This window comes from Myotis yumanensis, unplaced genomic scaffold (assembly GCF_028538775.1).
Source record: "Myotis yumanensis isolate MYYU_CA2020_CCGP unplaced genomic scaffold, mMyoYum1.0.hap1 SCAF_4, whole genome shotgun sequence".
In the NCBI taxonomy this organism is placed as follows: domain Eukaryota; kingdom Metazoa; phylum Chordata; class Mammalia; order Chiroptera; family Vespertilionidae; genus Myotis; species Myotis yumanensis.
The window spans coordinates 26,360,099-26,378,133 of record NW_027223755.1 but is presented as its reverse complement, the minus strand read 5'-3'; the positions used below and the strand labels follow the sequence as shown (position 1 = coordinate 26,378,133).

Below are 18,035 nucleotides of genomic sequence, written 5' to 3'. Positions count from 1 at the left end.
ACATAGGACTCAGCTTTAAAGCTGTCAGGTCATTAAAATCCTTCAAATAAGGAAATGATGCAAGACAACACTCTTTCTTGTAATTGTTAGTTTTATTGCTTTATCAATAATTCATTTGCACAGCCCATTCCATAAATTCTTATGCTAATAGTCTTTGAGCTTTATGTTTCTAGATGCTGGCACTACAGAGCAAAAATGACCTTCTCTTGTTTTAAATCAGGACAAAATTATACAAAGGTAAATAAAGCAATGATTTCCATGACATCTAGACTCTACAGACTTTATTTGAATTGTGTTCCACTTTAACACAAGTTTTGTATCACAAAGTTTTACGGATTATATGGTTCATATATAATGAACAATCACTTTTTAAATTCCATTTCTATATAACAAGTTCCACCACTCATTTTAGTGATTAATTTGCTCTAATTCACTGTCTATACATCCCTCATAGACATGCCCAAGCCTCCCAAGGAAGACCTTTTCATCTTGCCTGATGAGTACAAGTCTTGCTCACGGCACAAGCGCTCTCTGCTGAAGTCCCATAGGAATAAGGAACTGAATGTGGAGACGTTGGTGGTGGTCGACAAAAAGATGATGCAAAATCATGGCCATGAAAATATCACCACCTATGTGCTGACAATACTCAACATGGTAAGAACATCCATCGTGTTGAGGCTGAGTGTATAGTTACACCTAATGGGGTGTGTGTGCATATGTGTTTTACATTCTGCTTTTTACTTATGGATTTATGTCTCATACATAGAAATATTTTATCTGTGGTAAGTCCTTCAGTTTTACTATGCTCGGATCAAAAGAGCCATTTTTAGAACTTCAGAGAAAAAATTAAGGTGGATGAAGAATTTGATCCTCTCTGTAAGCCAGTAACCTGTTTTGATGTACTAATGTCTGAAATCTAAAAGTGTATGCTGAGACATTTTGGTGCATCAAATCTTTTTATCACCACTGTATGTGTGGTTTTTTAGATGGTTACATAGAAATACTCATTTTAGGAATGTTAATGTCCAGCTATTGAGTATACATTATTTTATCTAGAAAAGCAGAAAAAACAATACAGCTTTTTAGAATGTCATCTCAGATAAGGAGTGTCTGTCCCCAGAGTGGCAGCTATAGTAATTATGGAAGAGTGGTAAGAGGTATCTAAGGCTCATTTCACTTAAGTGACATCTAGGTAACAGTATATAAAATCTTGGGTCACCAAAATGTGTTTTAAAAAATAGTTAAAATTGACATATAACATTCTGTAAATTTAGGCTGTATAAAGTGATAATTTGACATACAAATATGTGGCATAATGATTACCAAAATAAAGTTACTTAGCACATCTATCACAACACATAGATACTTGTGTTTGTGTATGTATGCGGTAAGAACTTTTAAGACAAAAAAAAAAAAATAGTTGTGCCCTGGCCGGTGTGGCTCAATTGGTTGAGCATTGTCCCATGCACCTAGAGGTCACTTGTTTGATTCCTGGTCAGGGCACATGCCCAGATTCTGGGCTCAATCCCCAATAGGGGACATACAGGAGATAAAAGATCAATATTTCCCTCTCCCTCTCCCTTCCTCTGTCTCTAGAAAAAAAAATCAATAGAAACATATTTTAAAAAGAGTTGTGATAACAATATTTTAAAAATCTACTTTATGTTCTGCCTTAATGAACAGAGTACCCCTAAGTGTGTTTTATATTCCATTATGCCACATGCCTATTATGGCTAGGGTCATTTTTGGTAGGTTGACCCATGTGGTTTATGACCTCCTAGGGAACTGAGGGAGACAGTGACACTGAGGCACCTACAACTACACAGCCACAGGGCTGAGGACAGCAGGGCCCAGGATGCTCTGATTTGAGCAAGTGTCACCTCTATTATGTATAACTTTTCTAATGTTTCTACACCTCAAGTGTAGAGTGGGGAGAGGTATATCAGTGCCAAGTCACCTCCCTATTGTATCCCACACTGCCGACTATCATCACTTATCACCCCAAATGCCATCTCAAATGTTTGTGATCATCATCTCAAATGTTTGTCTCTTTCTTCGATCATCTTCCCATGTTTTCTTTTATTTCTCATGCCCTCTTGGTCTTTTCCCAGCATTTGTTTTATGCTTCTGGAATCTCTTGCCGGGAGAACATGGGGAGTACTTACCTACGCAGTTATCACTATGAGTAAAATATCTTCTATTCAATTCAATTGAGGACACTTTGTAATTCAGAGACCTTGTAATCCCCACATTGGGGTTTGAGAAGAAGTGGAACCTCCCTCCCCAAACTTCAGTTTTTCACTCCCAGCACCAATGACAGGGATTCAACAATTGGTCTTTTGGTAGAAAGATATTCATATACTTGTCTGTCGGGCAGTATAAGAAACATAATGTTGGTACATTACTAGGAAACATGGGGATTGGCCTTCAGCATCAGAACTCCAGGCAGACTGAGGGCAGGGGGAAAATGGTGTCACCTATGGAGGCTGACATGGATTACCTGTCTTTTTCAGGTGTCTGCTTTATTCAAAGATGGAACAATAGGAGGAAACATCAACATTGCAATTGTAGGTCTGATTCTTCTAGAAGAAGAACAGGTATTCTGTCTTTAAAACATCAACTTTTCTCCCAGAAAAATAAATGCAAAATAACGCTTTGTTTTCTTTAATATGGATTCTTTAATTCTCTTTCCCTTGGGGACAAAAAATTTTAATATTTTGTGTCTTATGCAATGGGTTGATTGTCAGTTCCTTTAATGATTATTTGACAGTTTGTGTTTTTTGTGCAGAGGTAGTAAGAAGTACTCATGTAATTGCTTTATGAGAAAATGGAATAGAAAAGCTGCCTTTAATATATGGGTGGGAACCACACTTGGGAGACAAAGTGCAAACTGTGTCTTCAGCCACCGTGAGCTTTCAGGATGCCACATGGAACTGAGCCCCTTTTGTCTTTTGCTAGAAGACTAAGAATGTCCTGTAGAGTAGAAGTTAAATTGTACTGTGTCGCATTGCATTGCTTTGCTCTGTTGTCTCCCAACTGCTAAGACTGATTGATCCCACTAACCCTCACCATCTTTAATCCTAGGATTTTATTTTCATAGAGATTCTGAAGCGTTGAGCACATTTCTCTCATTACATATAAAAAAATCAAATTATGCTGGATCTTAGTAGCATTTGGTAAAAGCACCTCCTTTGCCTCCATTCCAGAGTCCCAGTCTAAATGTCCAGACATACATTTCAGTTCACAAGAGGATGCATATGAACATCTCGTGGCATAAGTAACCGGGCGGGGCAGGGTGGGGGGGAACATCTCAGCCATCAAAGGCTCTCGCTTCTATTCTGGCCCAAGGTGATCATTGACTGGGCATGGGAGAGTGAGCCTGGGACCCGAGTCAGGCACCCTGCATCCAGTTCCCCCATTGCTGATGTCTTAGCAGAATCTCCTGTTAGCCATAGTTTATTTGTTTATTTATAAAACAAAAGATTTTTAGATGAAATCTAAGATCTAAGATGCCCACGGGCTTTAATATTCTGGGGCTCTGCTTTTTTCCTGGGCAGAGTGGGGGTAGCTAGGACATGCCTGTTTCTAGCCTGAATAGTCAGGAAGATACAACCTCATTGTCTTTGTGTAAGTATGTGTCTGGGGAGGGGGTGCTGAGCCAGCAGGGTTTCTCAGGTGACAGGTTAATTATTCCTTGTATTAAATTGTTTTCACCTTGGAATTCCTCCAAGCTGCAAAGAATAGGAGAGGTTATCTTTTGATCGTACACCTGTGTTAACTTTGATTAATGCAGTGTTCCTGGAAATCGCCAGCTGAAGAATGGAAGGCATGCCCCAGTTTTGATGTACAACATCTAGCTCAGGTGTATTTGACTTTCTGGAAAGACAAAAACTTGTAAAGAGAAAACATATTGCATGACTGAAGGACAAAAATTCCAACACAACATTCCAGTCATGAGAGCCTTACACAGGTTGTCCTAGAATTGAGGTATTTGATCTGGTTTTCTGTGACCATTATAGGAAAATATAGCATTGCTATAAAGAAGGTTCACACCTTTCATTGCAGCCTGTTCTGGATGTTCCTGCGGCTCCCAAATTCGTCATTTCCCAAGTGTTCACAAGTTCTTCTGATATTTCAGTTACTTTACTAGACCTTGGTATATGCAATTAAGGTCACATGTTTTCTATGTGGTTTCCTTCCATTTCCAGTCTATTTTCCAGAAATAAAGCTTTCCCAATTGACCTGCCTTCCTCATGAATATGATGCCTCTGTGGTGACTTAGTAACACTGCAATAATAAATATTAAAAGGGCTATAAGTTGGAAATCCCACTTGCTCAACTTGCTAATGAAGTAAACATGCAGTGACTAGGTGTGCTTTGTGTATGTGTTTAGTCACATGCAATTGATCCTATTGTCTTATATAATTTTGCAAACTGTTTTACAAAGATTTTTAACGCAAAAATTTGATACACAAAAATAATCTTTCATGGCTCACTGAAAATGCATTCAGGGTCAGCTAAATGCATCCCAACTGTTTTAGCACAGAACTAGAGAAATGTACACTAAATCTCTATGGTTTTATGTAACATACTTTTTTGTGTTGTAATACATAAAATGGATGCATTAGTACATATGCTATTTGGATCCATCTATGTATTTGAAATCCAAGTTAATGAGAGTTTGCTGTGATACCAATGCTAGTAACAATTGCATTATACTCTGTTTTCTTTCTGTTCTCATGGTGGTCTTGCTCTCTCTTGCATAGCCAGGGCTTGTGATAAGCCATCACGCGGATCACACCTTAAGTAGCTTCTGCCAGTGGCAGTCTGGTTTGATGGGGAAAGATGGAACTCGCCATGACCACGCCATCTTACTCACAGGTCTGGACATATGCTCCTGGAAGAATGAGCCCTGTGATACTTTGGGTAAGATCATCCAGCAGAGTTTTGAGGACCACAAATGTGCTATGCACCTTCTGTGGCCATATATAGTGAATTCTTGCCCCTATTCCCAATCTATAAGTGGTAGCCACTGCTGAGTGCAATTTTAAAGAAGAAAATGGCATCCGTCTATGAACTTTGGCCAAAAATAAGAGTTTGAATTTATTCATCAAAAGTGATTACTTCACAAAGGAATGTTCGTAACATATTCAAGAGTTTTTGTCTATTCGAACTTAAGAAATAAATTTTTTCATTTCTTCTTCTGAGAGAATGGGGTCAATAGAGTCAAGGGTGTCTTATTATGTGGCAGAAATGGTACATTTATGAATATCATAGAGATATTACAACTATATTATATTCCTAATTTTTAAAAATTCCTTTATTAATGTTTCAGTCATAACAATCTTATATGTTTATAGGGCTGAGTAGATCTTAGAGGCAGTACTTTGACATTTTTTCCAAATAGTTAGTATTAAGCATAGTGTGCTCCTGACCAGAGCTCTCCTGGACATTTTTCCCTAACTCTCCATTTTCCCTAGGATTTTAGTGAGAAAGATCCTTTATTATAAAACCACTCAGATAGGACTTAGTTTAATATAGGTTAACCTGACTGCTTGTCCTAGGAAGACCTGCTTATGAGGTTGACCCTTAGCTGGCCTCTGAGAACTTATATTTCAAGAAGGTTCCCATCATCTTACCTCACAAGTGTGGCTCACTTTGACAAAATTGTTTGTACAAATAATGTGAATTACATGGAACGCCTGCTTTCCTCCTAGGAGTCTGGAATTTGGGTCCATGCCAGGCAGAGGCTGCCTCTGTGATCAGCCCCAATAAAACCCCTGGGTACTGAGTCTCTAATGAGCTTCTCTGGTGGACAACAGTCTACACTTGTTGTGACTTGTTACTAAGGAAACCAATCCTGTCCTGTGTGGATTTACTGGGAGAGGGCTCTGGAAGCTCATGCCTGCTTCCCCCAAGCTTCTCATGTACCTGTTTCCTTTGCTAATGTTTCTCTCTATCCTTTTGCCATGCTAAATCATACCTATGAATATAACAAATTCTGAGTCTATGTGTGTCCTCCAGGCAAATCCTTGAACCTGTGTGGTCTTGGGACTTCCTGACACACCCATTCCCCATAGCACTTTTTATTTCGTCTTTTGAGAATACATATGCTTATAGAAAGAGACAGAAATTCTCTTCCATCTGCAGTGAAACCCCTCTTCTACTCTGTCCAAGTTGTAGCCTGTGATATGAACATTTCATAGAGCCCTGAAGAGTTTTCCATGCAGAGAACAGATCCCCTACTCCCACATTGTTAAGAGCCCTTCTTGTTAAGAGTCTAAAGGTTTCCTATTTCATATTTCAGCAGATGGATATGAGAACCAAATTTCCCTAAAGGGTGGACAGTAAATTAGCCTGTATAATAAACCCTCTTCCTTTATTTTATTGAAAACTCTTATATATTCGTTTGACCTTTATGCCCATAGGATTTGCGCCCATAAGTGGAATGTGTAGTAAATATCGCAGCTGTACGATTAATGAAGATACAGGTCTTGGGCTGGCTTTCACCATCGCCCATGAGTCTGGACACAAGTAAGTACATGTACATGGGAGGGTCAAGCCCAGGGTCCTTTCCCTCTTGGTTGGTTGCAATAGAAATATGGATTTATTAGGTCAAGTCTGTAAGGGGGGTTCACATATATCCAAGGAGAATGTCATTGACAGGCTGTAAATATTGTCACTTAGGTACTTCTTTTGTTTTTATCTTAATACCTTGTCCTGCACATTCAGTGCATGTGTTTATACTTTCCTCACCCTGTTCTTCCCTTATATTCCTGCTCATACTTGCACCTGCCATTGCAGACACTTGTATCAGTCCTGCTCCTCTGTCCTGTGTTAATCCTATTCCATGGTCAGCTCCTGTTAGAGGCTCCAGACAACAGAGGGCAGTAATAGGCCCTTCTATTGTTAACTTGTTATTGAGTTCATGTTCTCATATCTCTTTTAGAATTTGGAGAGGTATTTTTTTTTATTGGTGTACTGAGCAGAGTTTGGGGAGTGCAAGTATTACAGGATATTGGGCCCAGTAGGAAATGGTTTGCTTCCCACATTCCCATTTTCCAAGTGTTGCCAGTTTTGAAATGGGGTAGCATCAGGGCAAGCAGTGAGCCTGGCAGCTTGGCACAGACAGATGCTGCTGCTGGACAAGCAGCTCTCAGCAATGGATGGCTTGTCATGGGTGGCATCTTTTTATGTTAAAAGCTTATATTTATTCCTATTGAATGAAAAATTTCTATCAATAGAAACTTATTACTAGATAAGGTTTCTTGGACCTATAATGCTGTAAGCTTGCCTTACCTTGAGGCACCATCTATTAATTTTTTAATGGGCCCTTGCTAACTTCCTACAATTGCCATGATTCATAGGAGCACTGACCATATGAAGGTATTTTCCTACTATACTGCAGCTAAACTTGAAATTTCTCCTAGAAAATGCACAACCAGGAAATATAATTTTCTCTTTTTTACATTAACCCCAATTTTACTTGCAAATGGCCTGAGGTCACTCATTACCCTGACCTGTTCAAAGCATCTGTATGTGCATGTCTGTGTGTGTATGTTCACATGTGCACCTTTGTGTGTAATGGAACCACACAGAGGCCATGCAGACTTGAATTGTGTATGAACTGATGACCTGAAAGTGAAACTGTATATCCCATTACTGATCCCTTCATCATTACAGGTAATGATTGACTTTTTCAGTGCCCAGAAAATTGCACCTACACTTCATAAAGCTTTCAGCAGTTACATCATAATTGTTTTTTTAATAGACTACTAGAGTTAGAACTTCAAAAACTCTCATTATTTTAACGACACGGGGCTCTTGCTGTCCTCTGAACCATACCTGAATTTAATTAAACAATCAAGGTAAGAAATGTTTAAGTCACCGAGGGCTGAGCAAATCGGCATTAGATAAGCAGTTGAGATATGGGCATTGGCAGTGCAAGCAGTTGCAGGTGGTGAACTTAACAGAAGCTAAACTTGATACATCCAACACTGGGGTCTTCAATGTCAATGACTAACAGTGTTTGCTATTATTTTCTCTTAGAAGTCCATTGTTAATATTTCCTCTTATCACTTGGGCTCGGTCTAGATGGAAAAAGAGATTTTTCCAAACAAGAGATAAGTGCTTGTACTTGCAAGAGGGAATATAGATGGAAGAAGGACAGATGCTCTAGATTTGGATGAAGAGGAGTCTCACTCCCTATAGAATTAACCTCCAGAAAATTAGCAACTCCTTAGTGAGCACCTGATGTGTAGAGGACATTGTGCAAGAGATAGAGGAACTGGGAGCTCAAAAGAGTCAATTTGCCCATGAAATAGCTTTTGATCTTATCGAAATAGGACATAGCTGTAAGAGATGTGCAAATTAATTGCATGTGCTAAATGCCAAATTGAGTGATAATAATAGTTATAACAATAATGGCAATAATAATTATAGTACCTTCTCTTTGTGGAGCACTTTTTATAAATGTGCAAAGCAATTTTTCATGTATCTCAAACCATATAAACCACTCAGAACAATCTCTCATCTTCCTTCACTGGCTCAGCAGAGAGGCTATACTGAATATTCAGCAAATCTGAATGAATGGCATGGGAGGAGTGAGTTGGGGAGTGAGCAAGTGAACAAATGAGGAGTATTTTAAAGTACATCAAATGAGAGAGGGTGTGGCATAGAAGACTCAGTAATTAAACTCTGTGAATTTTATTTGAAGACAAGCACATTTATTCAGTTCATTTATTTAATAACTATTGTTCTTAGAAAAGGGACTATAGGTTTTCTATATGGATAAAACATTATAAATAAACAGCATGCCTTTATCTTATCCTTTGCAATGAGCTCCAAGCAAAGTCAGTTTTAGAGTTTGGTACCTTAAGAATTAAAAGACAACTTTAAATCTACTAGGTCTGTGTAAAAATCATATTTCACAGGTGCCACTTACATTCAGAGGACATTGCTTAGGGTGGAGGAGTGCTTCTCCATGCTTTCAGCCATGGGCTTTCTAATCTTTAACTCGAAGAAAGATTTCAGTTAATGTCCGGACAGTTTCTTCTATTAAACTTAGTTGTTTTCATCTCCAAAACATCTTGAGGTTTATACTGGGGAATCTGACCTAAACATAGAAATTGCTAAGAACCAGCATTTAGATTTGTGTTGGAAAATAGAGGAAGAAAGACTGGAAGCAGAAGCGAGAATTTGTGTTCTCTGCATGTATGTGGGATTGAGTCAGGATTGCTCGTAAGCAGGTGGGGAAGGAAGAGTGTCCTGGTTAAATTAAATCTCATGACACAGGATGTGTGGTTTGCTACATGCAAGTGTGGAGGAATTGGCATAAACATATTGAGGAACAAATTATACATTTTGGAGAACATGTCATCTATTTGGAAATCCCCGTTTGCAAAGGGAAGTCATATCATTTAATGGTTAGCACCCTGGGACTCAGATACATGGTGGTTCTCCCACAGCCTGAGAGTGACCAGGGCACATTGCCTGGTCTTCCCTTACCTACCTTTCTATCTTCAAAACCAGTGGAGCCTGTGGAATCCTTAGCAGGTATGTGCATGCACAATTACAATGATATTATTTGAGTTGAACATCCCTATTATATACTAGTACATATGCTGAAATACTTGATTTGCATGATCATTTCAGACCATTAAGACAATATTAAAACACATTTACTGTGCTCAAAAGTATATATAATCTATCATTTTATTTCCTGTTTGTTTGTTTATTTAATATTTATGGACCTATTCTCTGGACACAATTTGCATTCTGCTAGCAAAGCATTGTTTAGGATTCTATAAAAGGACTAGTGATCTAAATCCCCCAAATATCTAACAGAAAGATAAAATAAACATGGCATACTAGAGAAAAAACGTGAGGGCTGTAGGCATTACAAGAGATATAGTCAGGGAAGATGAGGGACATGTTCTCAAAAGAAACAGAATTGGCTTGCTAATATTCACTTCAAGCATACTCGGCTAGTGATGTTAGATGTCTTTTGAGCATTTGATGGTGATATGTGCACACCACCGGTTTGTGGCTGTGCTGTCATTAACCTGAACTCTTCTTGCTGGGTCTGGAGGCACTGGGTGATATGACGGATATGTACACTATCAGGGCAAGCCTGTGCCACAGAGATCATTGGTCCTGTGATTCTCAGACTGTACTCCAGGGATCCCCAGCAATTAGAGGGTCACTTCTTACCAATTATATTAATTGTCATTCTTCCTAAATCATTTTGTTTGTTCATGTGTCCAAAAGTATTTGGAACCCATTGACCTTTGGCCAAACCCACACATGCAAACACACACACACATCATATATACATCATATATACATATATATACATATATATACATATATACATATATACATATGTATATATGATGTATATATGATTTATGTATATGCTATATATGTATACAAACACACACACACAAATGGTGTCTAGGTGTTAAGTGATTTGACCAAGATCATATTTGAATCAGAGAAATGGATAGAAATTTTGAAATTTAGTTTGTGACATGCAGGGTGGCAAGTATTCTGAGGAGACTTTTATTATCCCATTTTATGTGAGGAAACTGAAACTCAGGGATTTAAGTAATTTGCCCAAAGTCAAACCATTTATGAATGACAGAGACTTTTTGAAAAACCTGCATCAGAGCTCTGGACATCTGGGTTCTACCAGCGGTTACCATCATCAGGCCAAGGATGTGATTTATTATCCAAGATGGTTTCTTTAGAGACTTTCTCATTTCCTCAACCCTTTTATCTAAACAGCCTGAAATAATTGATACAACCTCTAAATATACTTGGCTGTTCATCTGAGTATATCATTAATAATGAAGGAATACATGATGTAATTGAATCACTCGAGAAAGTACTATAGAAGATATTAAAGGCATCTGACACTGAACATAATTCTCCAGTCTAATTTATTTTAAAATTATGTTTCTATTTGGATAATTGAGTTGGTGTTAAAGCTGGAAGGTTGTTCTTTGTTCATTCAACAAATATGACTAGAGAACCTGTTATGGACTGGTGAGCCCACTGGCTCTGGGGTTATGAGCATGGATAACAAGAATCTCTGTTCTTTAGAAATTTATTAGATAGTAGGTAGGAAAGAAAAAATACGTATTTATATATTTAATGCATTAATATATGGGGTGTAGTCACTTTGAATAAAGTACTATGGTTCATGGAAGCAAAAATTTATCCAACATGTTAACTTGAATATTAATCATATTTCTGGGTTGCCAAATACCAACCTTATCTTTAGAATGTGTTCTAGTCATTCATCCATGACTATATTAATGTGAATATCAAATGTGATCATTGTGGCACTTTCATGCTAATGTGTTGGCAAACATCACAGTACCATTTATGGGAGTTGTACTACTTGGAAACACAACTCTTAAAATAGTGGTGCCCAGATTGGGTGGGTATGAGAATCAACTTACTGTGTCAGAATACACCCAAATGCTAGAGCCAAACCCACAATCTACTAAATCAGAAACCTATCAGGGTGGGCTTTGCATAGACACACTATACAGTATATTTTTCAGGTATTCTGATGCACAGCAGAGTTTGAGATTAATGCTAGAAAGAATCATTGAAAATATGTTAGAGATAAGTTCAAGACCAAGATGTTCTCAGAACTGGGGTATTGTGACTGAATTTCTTAGAAATGTAGGCAAAAGTGGTGACAAACTTATCTAGGGTACTTGATGGCCCATAATGTGTCTTCTCCACATTCAGATCAAGGGCCAGCCAGGGGTGGGTATGTTGGTATTTCATTTTGGTCACTTTCTCCCCAAAGCAGCCACCCATATGTGATTACATTCTGAATCTTTTCCATAGCCATGACACATTTTCTCTGCCTTATGGTTACTCTGGCCTTGATTGATTGCTTTTAATAGAACTTCAGAGAATGGGTGGAGGCTGAAATGACTGCATATACATCACCCTTGGTACTGAGTAGGAATTTTGCAGAAGTTGGACAATGTTTGCACACTAGAATTTCTCAGATACATCCTTCAATCACGCTTGGATTATACTATTGCATGGGTCCCGCCTGGGCTCTGACATTAGACTTTCAGGTTCCAGTCCTGACTCTGAGACCCTGGACAAGCTTCTCTCAAGTCCTCAGTCTTGCTGTCATTATATTATACCTATGTTATAGGCTTGTAGTGAGGTTTACATTTAAAAACATAGGTAGCATGCTTAACATTCTGTCTGTAACAGGTTCACTGTCAAACAAGGCCCAGAAATAAAGGTAACTATAGCCACTCATTGGGGTCCCATGGAGCCACTTCCTCCAAAGGACTGCAGGGAGTATTTGGGTTAATAAATGTCCAGCTGTCACAGCTTCTGGCAGTGTAGACCTAGATTAGATGGAGCAGTACTGGGTAGGTGTAGGAACCAAGAGTTGCAGTAATTGGCTAGTAATTCTCAAATTGTGTTAGGTATCAAACACACCTGGGGAGTCTGGCATCTGTATTTCTGACAAACACTGGAAATTCTGAGCAGAAGAGAGCAGAGGGAATGAAGAAACATAGAACAGTTTTAGCTCTACCAAGATCAAGCAAATGGTCCACCCCATGCCATTTGAAATGCTTTTTTATAAAGAAAGCATCTGCCCTCAGCAACATCTGGACAGTGCTCTGTTTTGATATTTGTGAGTACTTTCAAACAACCCAGTGAATGGGTAGTTCTTCAGGAAAAGTCTATGAATCTGTGCCTTGTCTCCACAATTTGGCTGTTAAAGCAATAATTTCTCTGCCTGACTAGCCCTCAAAAGTAGGGGAGTCTTCACAGTGTTTTTACATGTGCTTGTTAGAGTATATTAGACAATTTAAACCATTCTTTGTTTTGAAAGAACCATTTTTCTCTCTCGTAGCTTTGGCATGATCCATGATGGAGAAGGGAACATGTGCAAAAAGTCTGAGGGCAACATAATGTCCCCTACATTAGCAGGACGCAATGGGGTCTTCTCCTGGTCACCCTGCAGCCGCCAGTACCTGCACAAATTTTTAAGGTATGAACTTTTGAAGCTGGTCGTATATCTCTTGGTGCTTTTCATGGTCAATACCTAGTCAGCCTGATCCTGTCCAAGCAGCCACCGAGCTTGGGTGTGACTTCCCAAGGTGGATCCCATTTGAAAGTGTCTTGAGATATTTATTTGAGTAAGGAGTTTGCCAAACACTTCCTTAGAGCATGTAGGCTTGTAGGCTTAATCCAGCATCATTCAACCTTTAAACTCAAAGGAAGTCCATATGATACTTACCAAGCCAAAATATTTTGTCTACATTTAGGGTGTTTTTTTTTTTTAATTCTCTTGTCTATAACTAGACATTTCAGTCCTTGAATGGGAAGATCTGGCAGGTATATATCAGTGCACACAAAAGCACACGTAAATTTTTTTAACAAAATTCATTTCTTAATAGGAGGAAAAACTTGAATATATAAACCTTAACCTGGCTGTAAAAGCCTATTATTTTAATCATTATTTTTAGGAAATTTGATTATAGCACTAATTCATTTAAGGTATAGAATATTTGGAAGGTAGGATTTGACTTCCTGAACAATAGTCATTATATTTTAAAATTTTAGAGAAAGAAGTGACTTTAAGAAATATCATTAGATCTGTTAATAAGGTAGATTACTCCCCAAATCTCAATGAATTTGCATTTATGGTTTAAGCTTTAAACCATAACTATTTCTGACTTGCATCACATGCCAGTGTAGGTTGGTGAGATCTCTGCTCCATGTAGTCATTCGGAGACCCAGGTTCCTTTCACCCTTTGGCTCTTTCCTCTTTTAGGATCTTGTTCTCTACTCCATCCAGCCAGTGGCTGGCAAAAGACAGTACTGGAGGATGTGAAGGGAAGGGGCTGTATTTTTGGAACTGAGAATTCCGCTGAGGGCCCTCCAAAGTGAAGTGGGGCTAAGAGATGTCTACCTGTGTGCTCTTGAGGAAAAGAATAAGAGGATTCATACAGAAAGGAACATGTGCTGTATCACCAGCCCCAAATCACATTATAGGTGAAGTAGCTGAGATTGCAGGGACCAGATAACTATTGGCAGAATTGAAAATAGAACCTAGGAATGCTGAACCTTAGACGTGACTTCACTGACCCCAAGAACCATATATTTAAAGAGCCAAGGAAAAGCAATTCTGTTGAACTCATAACATTTAGTTTTGTTTTTACATGTAGTTATTTTAAAAAAATTACTTGGCTCACATATTATAAAGATGAGGAAGAATTTTTATTTGCTTAGAAAGTAGGTCTTAACTCTTGATGACTTATATCTGATAATAAACATAGACAGCTGATTACATAGGCATAAGAATTTAGGTGCTGGATCCACCTGAACTTCTCACCATCCCTTTCTTCGCTTCTGAATACAGTCTTTGAGGACCATGGCGATACCTGGATAAGACTAAGGTTTGATATCTTTGTTCCTCCTGTAAGACACCCAAAATGGGAACATTATTATTTCTTTAGCTCCCAGGAAGGAGAACTGCTCTTATTCAGGATGAAGGACATGTTTATTCATCAGAAATGTATTTTACCAGACACAGAAGAATTGTGTTTGCTTGCTAACAACTCACTGACTCACAATCATCTACTGATTCTAGTACTTCTCAACTAAACACATTCATATTTTTTAGATTTGTGAAAGAAAATATAAGAATTATCACTTCTATTTTAATTGTATATTCTTGTAGAAAGCTAATAAATGAAACCACCTTACCTTAAGAAATTAAAATTTAAAAAAGAATAAGGGAAAAAAAGGACAGATGTATTTTAAGTCATTCTGACTCAATCTGATTTGCTTAGTCAGAAATTATTTGTTAGCATTTTGTGAAAACTGTATTAAAATTATACAGACTGTTGGAATTTTCAGGTTGGTTAATTCATTTCCTAGTAAAGTTACCTAAAGCTAATCAATATGTATTCTACTAGCTGACATACATTAGCTTATAAACACCTTGGATATAAAGAATTTATTTTTTTTTAATTTGAGAGATTTCTTTCTTCTAATTTATATTGTTTATTACATACACAAAATAAAAATGTAGTAGTTACAGATTTTTAAAAACAATTTCTTTTAAATACAGAGTATCCAGAAAGAAAAATTCCTGGCCTAGGGAAATAAAGACTTCTTTAGTAATTGAAAAGTACCTGTACAATGAGAAAGATGGAATTATCAGACACATCTTTTCCAATATAATTTCTCATTGCTCCAGAATATGTTTAAAGTGATGATTCCTATATTTTTTTGCTATAAAAACATTATGTGCTTGATTACAGGGCCCTGCTCTATCCCCTGCTGGAGTGGTTATATAATATACAGTATATGCACTGTATTAGTTTTCTAAAATCTGAACAATCCTAAAAAGACAGCTGACACCAGAGGTTTGGATAAGGGAGCATAGTCCTGTGTGAATGTTCTTTTCTGGATGTCTGAGTGAATATAAAAGAATCACAATCTCCAAAGAATCATCCAGCACTAAGAGCTTAAGTGTTGAAAAATGAAACTATCTATACTAATAAAAGGGTAATATGCTAATTAGACCGGATAGACTGGACGTTTTCCGAACGTCCTTCCGGACAAAGCCACGGTGGCGGGGCCAAGACAGAGGCGATTAGGGGTGATCAGGTGGCAGGGGAGAGCAGTTAGGAGCAATCAGGCCGGCAGGGGAGAGCAGTTAGGGGCGATCAAGCTGGCAGGGGAGAGCAGTTAGGGGTGATCAGGCCAGCAGGAGAGCAGTTAGGGGCAATCAGGCAGGCAGGGGAGCAGTTAGGGGCATCAGGCAGGCAGACAGAGTGATTAGGGACAATCAGGCAGGCAGGCAGGTGAGTGGTTAGGAGCCAGTGGTCCCGGATTGCAAGAGAGATGTCTGACAGTCGAACATCCCTCGAGGGGTCCCGGATTGGAGAGGGTGCAGGCCGGGCTGAGGGACCCCCCCCACCCCCTGCACGAATTTCATGCACCAGGCCTCTAGTTCTATATATTCGGAATGCCTTGGCACCTACATCTTTTCTGTGAAGTAAAGACTAACAAGAAATATGAACACAATAAAAATTATTAAATAAAAAAAGGAATTGGAATAGGTTATCATACAAAAAATAGTATAATTCACAAGCAGATGCAGAGAAAAGCAAAAGGGGGAAAAAATGAAGACCAAGGGAAAAAAACAATTATATAGATCCTAAAGGACAATCTTTAGCTGTGATTGTGAAGCTTAAAATTGGTCTATGATCTTTCTAGAAACCAAAGCAACAAAAAGGAGATATAATCTGTTCATATTAACATAAAATAGAGCAAATACCAATATTTCAAGGAAAGCAAAGCTTTCATCAGCACAGAATTTTAAAAATAAATAGAACTGTGCATATGTATATATAAAAATAACTAAAGATTTACATATGTGCATGCACTTATAAAATGTTTCTTTATACTTTATGAATATACCTTACGTTTACATAATACTTTATATATTATACATTTGATATATAAAATATATTTTACAAATTTTTAACAATAAAATTATATTTATATGTTGTATAGTGTGTATTTATAAATATTAATACAAACACAGAAAAGAAAACCATTGATATAAAGTTACCTGTCTGTACCATTCCATACCTGATGACACACGTGTGATCTCCCACTTTTACCCTCCTCTAGACCCAACTCTGGAGTGATTCCATCCTGGGTCAGTCTACACAACCACTGGGAACACTTTTCTTGTACTTTTATTGGTTTTACTACAACATGATGCCAGCAATTGAACAGGCAACACAGCATAGAGAGGCAGCTGCAGAGCTCATGACTGGCACTGGCTCGATCAGAGTTGATGGAAGAAGAAATAGGTTGGCAGCACCCAAAAAGTGCCAGACTAGCAGGAAGCTAGCTGTCTTCCAAGTCTTTGTAACATATATTATTGTGGTCAAAACTAAGAACTAGTTACTCCAAGCTAAAAATTAAGGACAAAAGTATGCCATCCCTGTTAGTTTCTCTGGATACCATTCACAGTTCTACTGGCCTCTCTGGCCAGTTTCACTGAGGTCCTTACTTTGGGTTTTAGGTTTTCATTCTTTTTCTCTCTTTCTTTCTTATTTTTTTTTCAGTAGAGTTCCTCTTTTCCTCTTCTTTCTTTCTTTTCCCCCCACAATTTACATTGTCTTGTTTCTAGAACACCATTCCGGCATGGTAATGAACTCTTTTTGTCAGTTTTACTAATATTTGTTGTCTATTATCGGATGGACTGCTCCTCCATGCCCACCTGAATCAGTGAACCTATGGCTGGTTTACCTTGATTGCTGCCTCTTCCTTTATTTCTCCTCATAACACATTTTCTGAGCCAGCATCCTGGCCACCAGCATGCATGGACTCCAGCCTTCAGCTTGTGGTCCCTCCCTCATAGTCCTATTTTAAGACTGCAGGTAAAATATTAACTCTGACTGATTTTCATAGTTAATGCCACCTAGGAAGAGTGAGAATTGTGTGGACAATATCTGTATCCTGGTAATATAAGCCTATATACTAGGGGTATACACTTGGTCATTTTTCTATTTTTATTATTTAAAAAGGCAGTGTTAACATTATTCTACAATTGACACGACACACACAGGGGTTCCTTTTAGCATTTGTTCCCTACACAGTATTCTCATGAAAGCAAGTTGGGGATTGTTAGTATTATGTTTAGCTTTTTCTTGCAGCTGTGTGTGTGTGTATGTGGGTGTGTAAAGAATTCTGCTTACTGTAATAAAGAACATTCGTTTTAAGGCTCTCGGTATTCTCCTATTAATAAGAAAAATTAGGAATTTTCTATATCTCAAATTCTTTCTATAATTTTGGAGTCTTCTAAAAAAAATTGTATTGCTTTTTCATCCTTTTACTTATGATGAAGATAACATAAACATTTTCAGCTTTTATAAATGTTCACTGACATCTTGGGAAACAGGGGAGGGCCAGGTTCAGATGTGCAGTGAAAATCAGCATCATAAAAGTGT

At 38.1% G+C, this 18,035-nt stretch overlaps 1 protein-coding gene across 1 annotated transcript in view; it reads left to right on the top strand.

Annotated features, from left to right (window-relative positions):
- The window catches only part of ADAMTS16 (ADAM metallopeptidase with thrombospondin type 1 motif 16), a 96,590-nt gene that overhangs the window by 21,688 nt on the left and 56,867 nt on the right, over window positions 1-18,035 (top strand). The window contains exons 3-7 of the mRNA XM_070411440.1: window positions 455-654; window positions 2,514-2,597; window positions 4,767-4,926; window positions 6,429-6,534; window positions 12,908-13,045. Coding sequence (XP_070267541.1) covers window positions 455-654; window positions 2,514-2,597; window positions 4,767-4,926; window positions 6,429-6,534; window positions 12,908-13,045 — 688 coding nt within the window. The remainder of the gene's footprint in view (window positions 1-454; window positions 655-2,513; window positions 2,598-4,766; window positions 4,927-6,428; window positions 6,535-12,907; window positions 13,046-18,035) is intronic.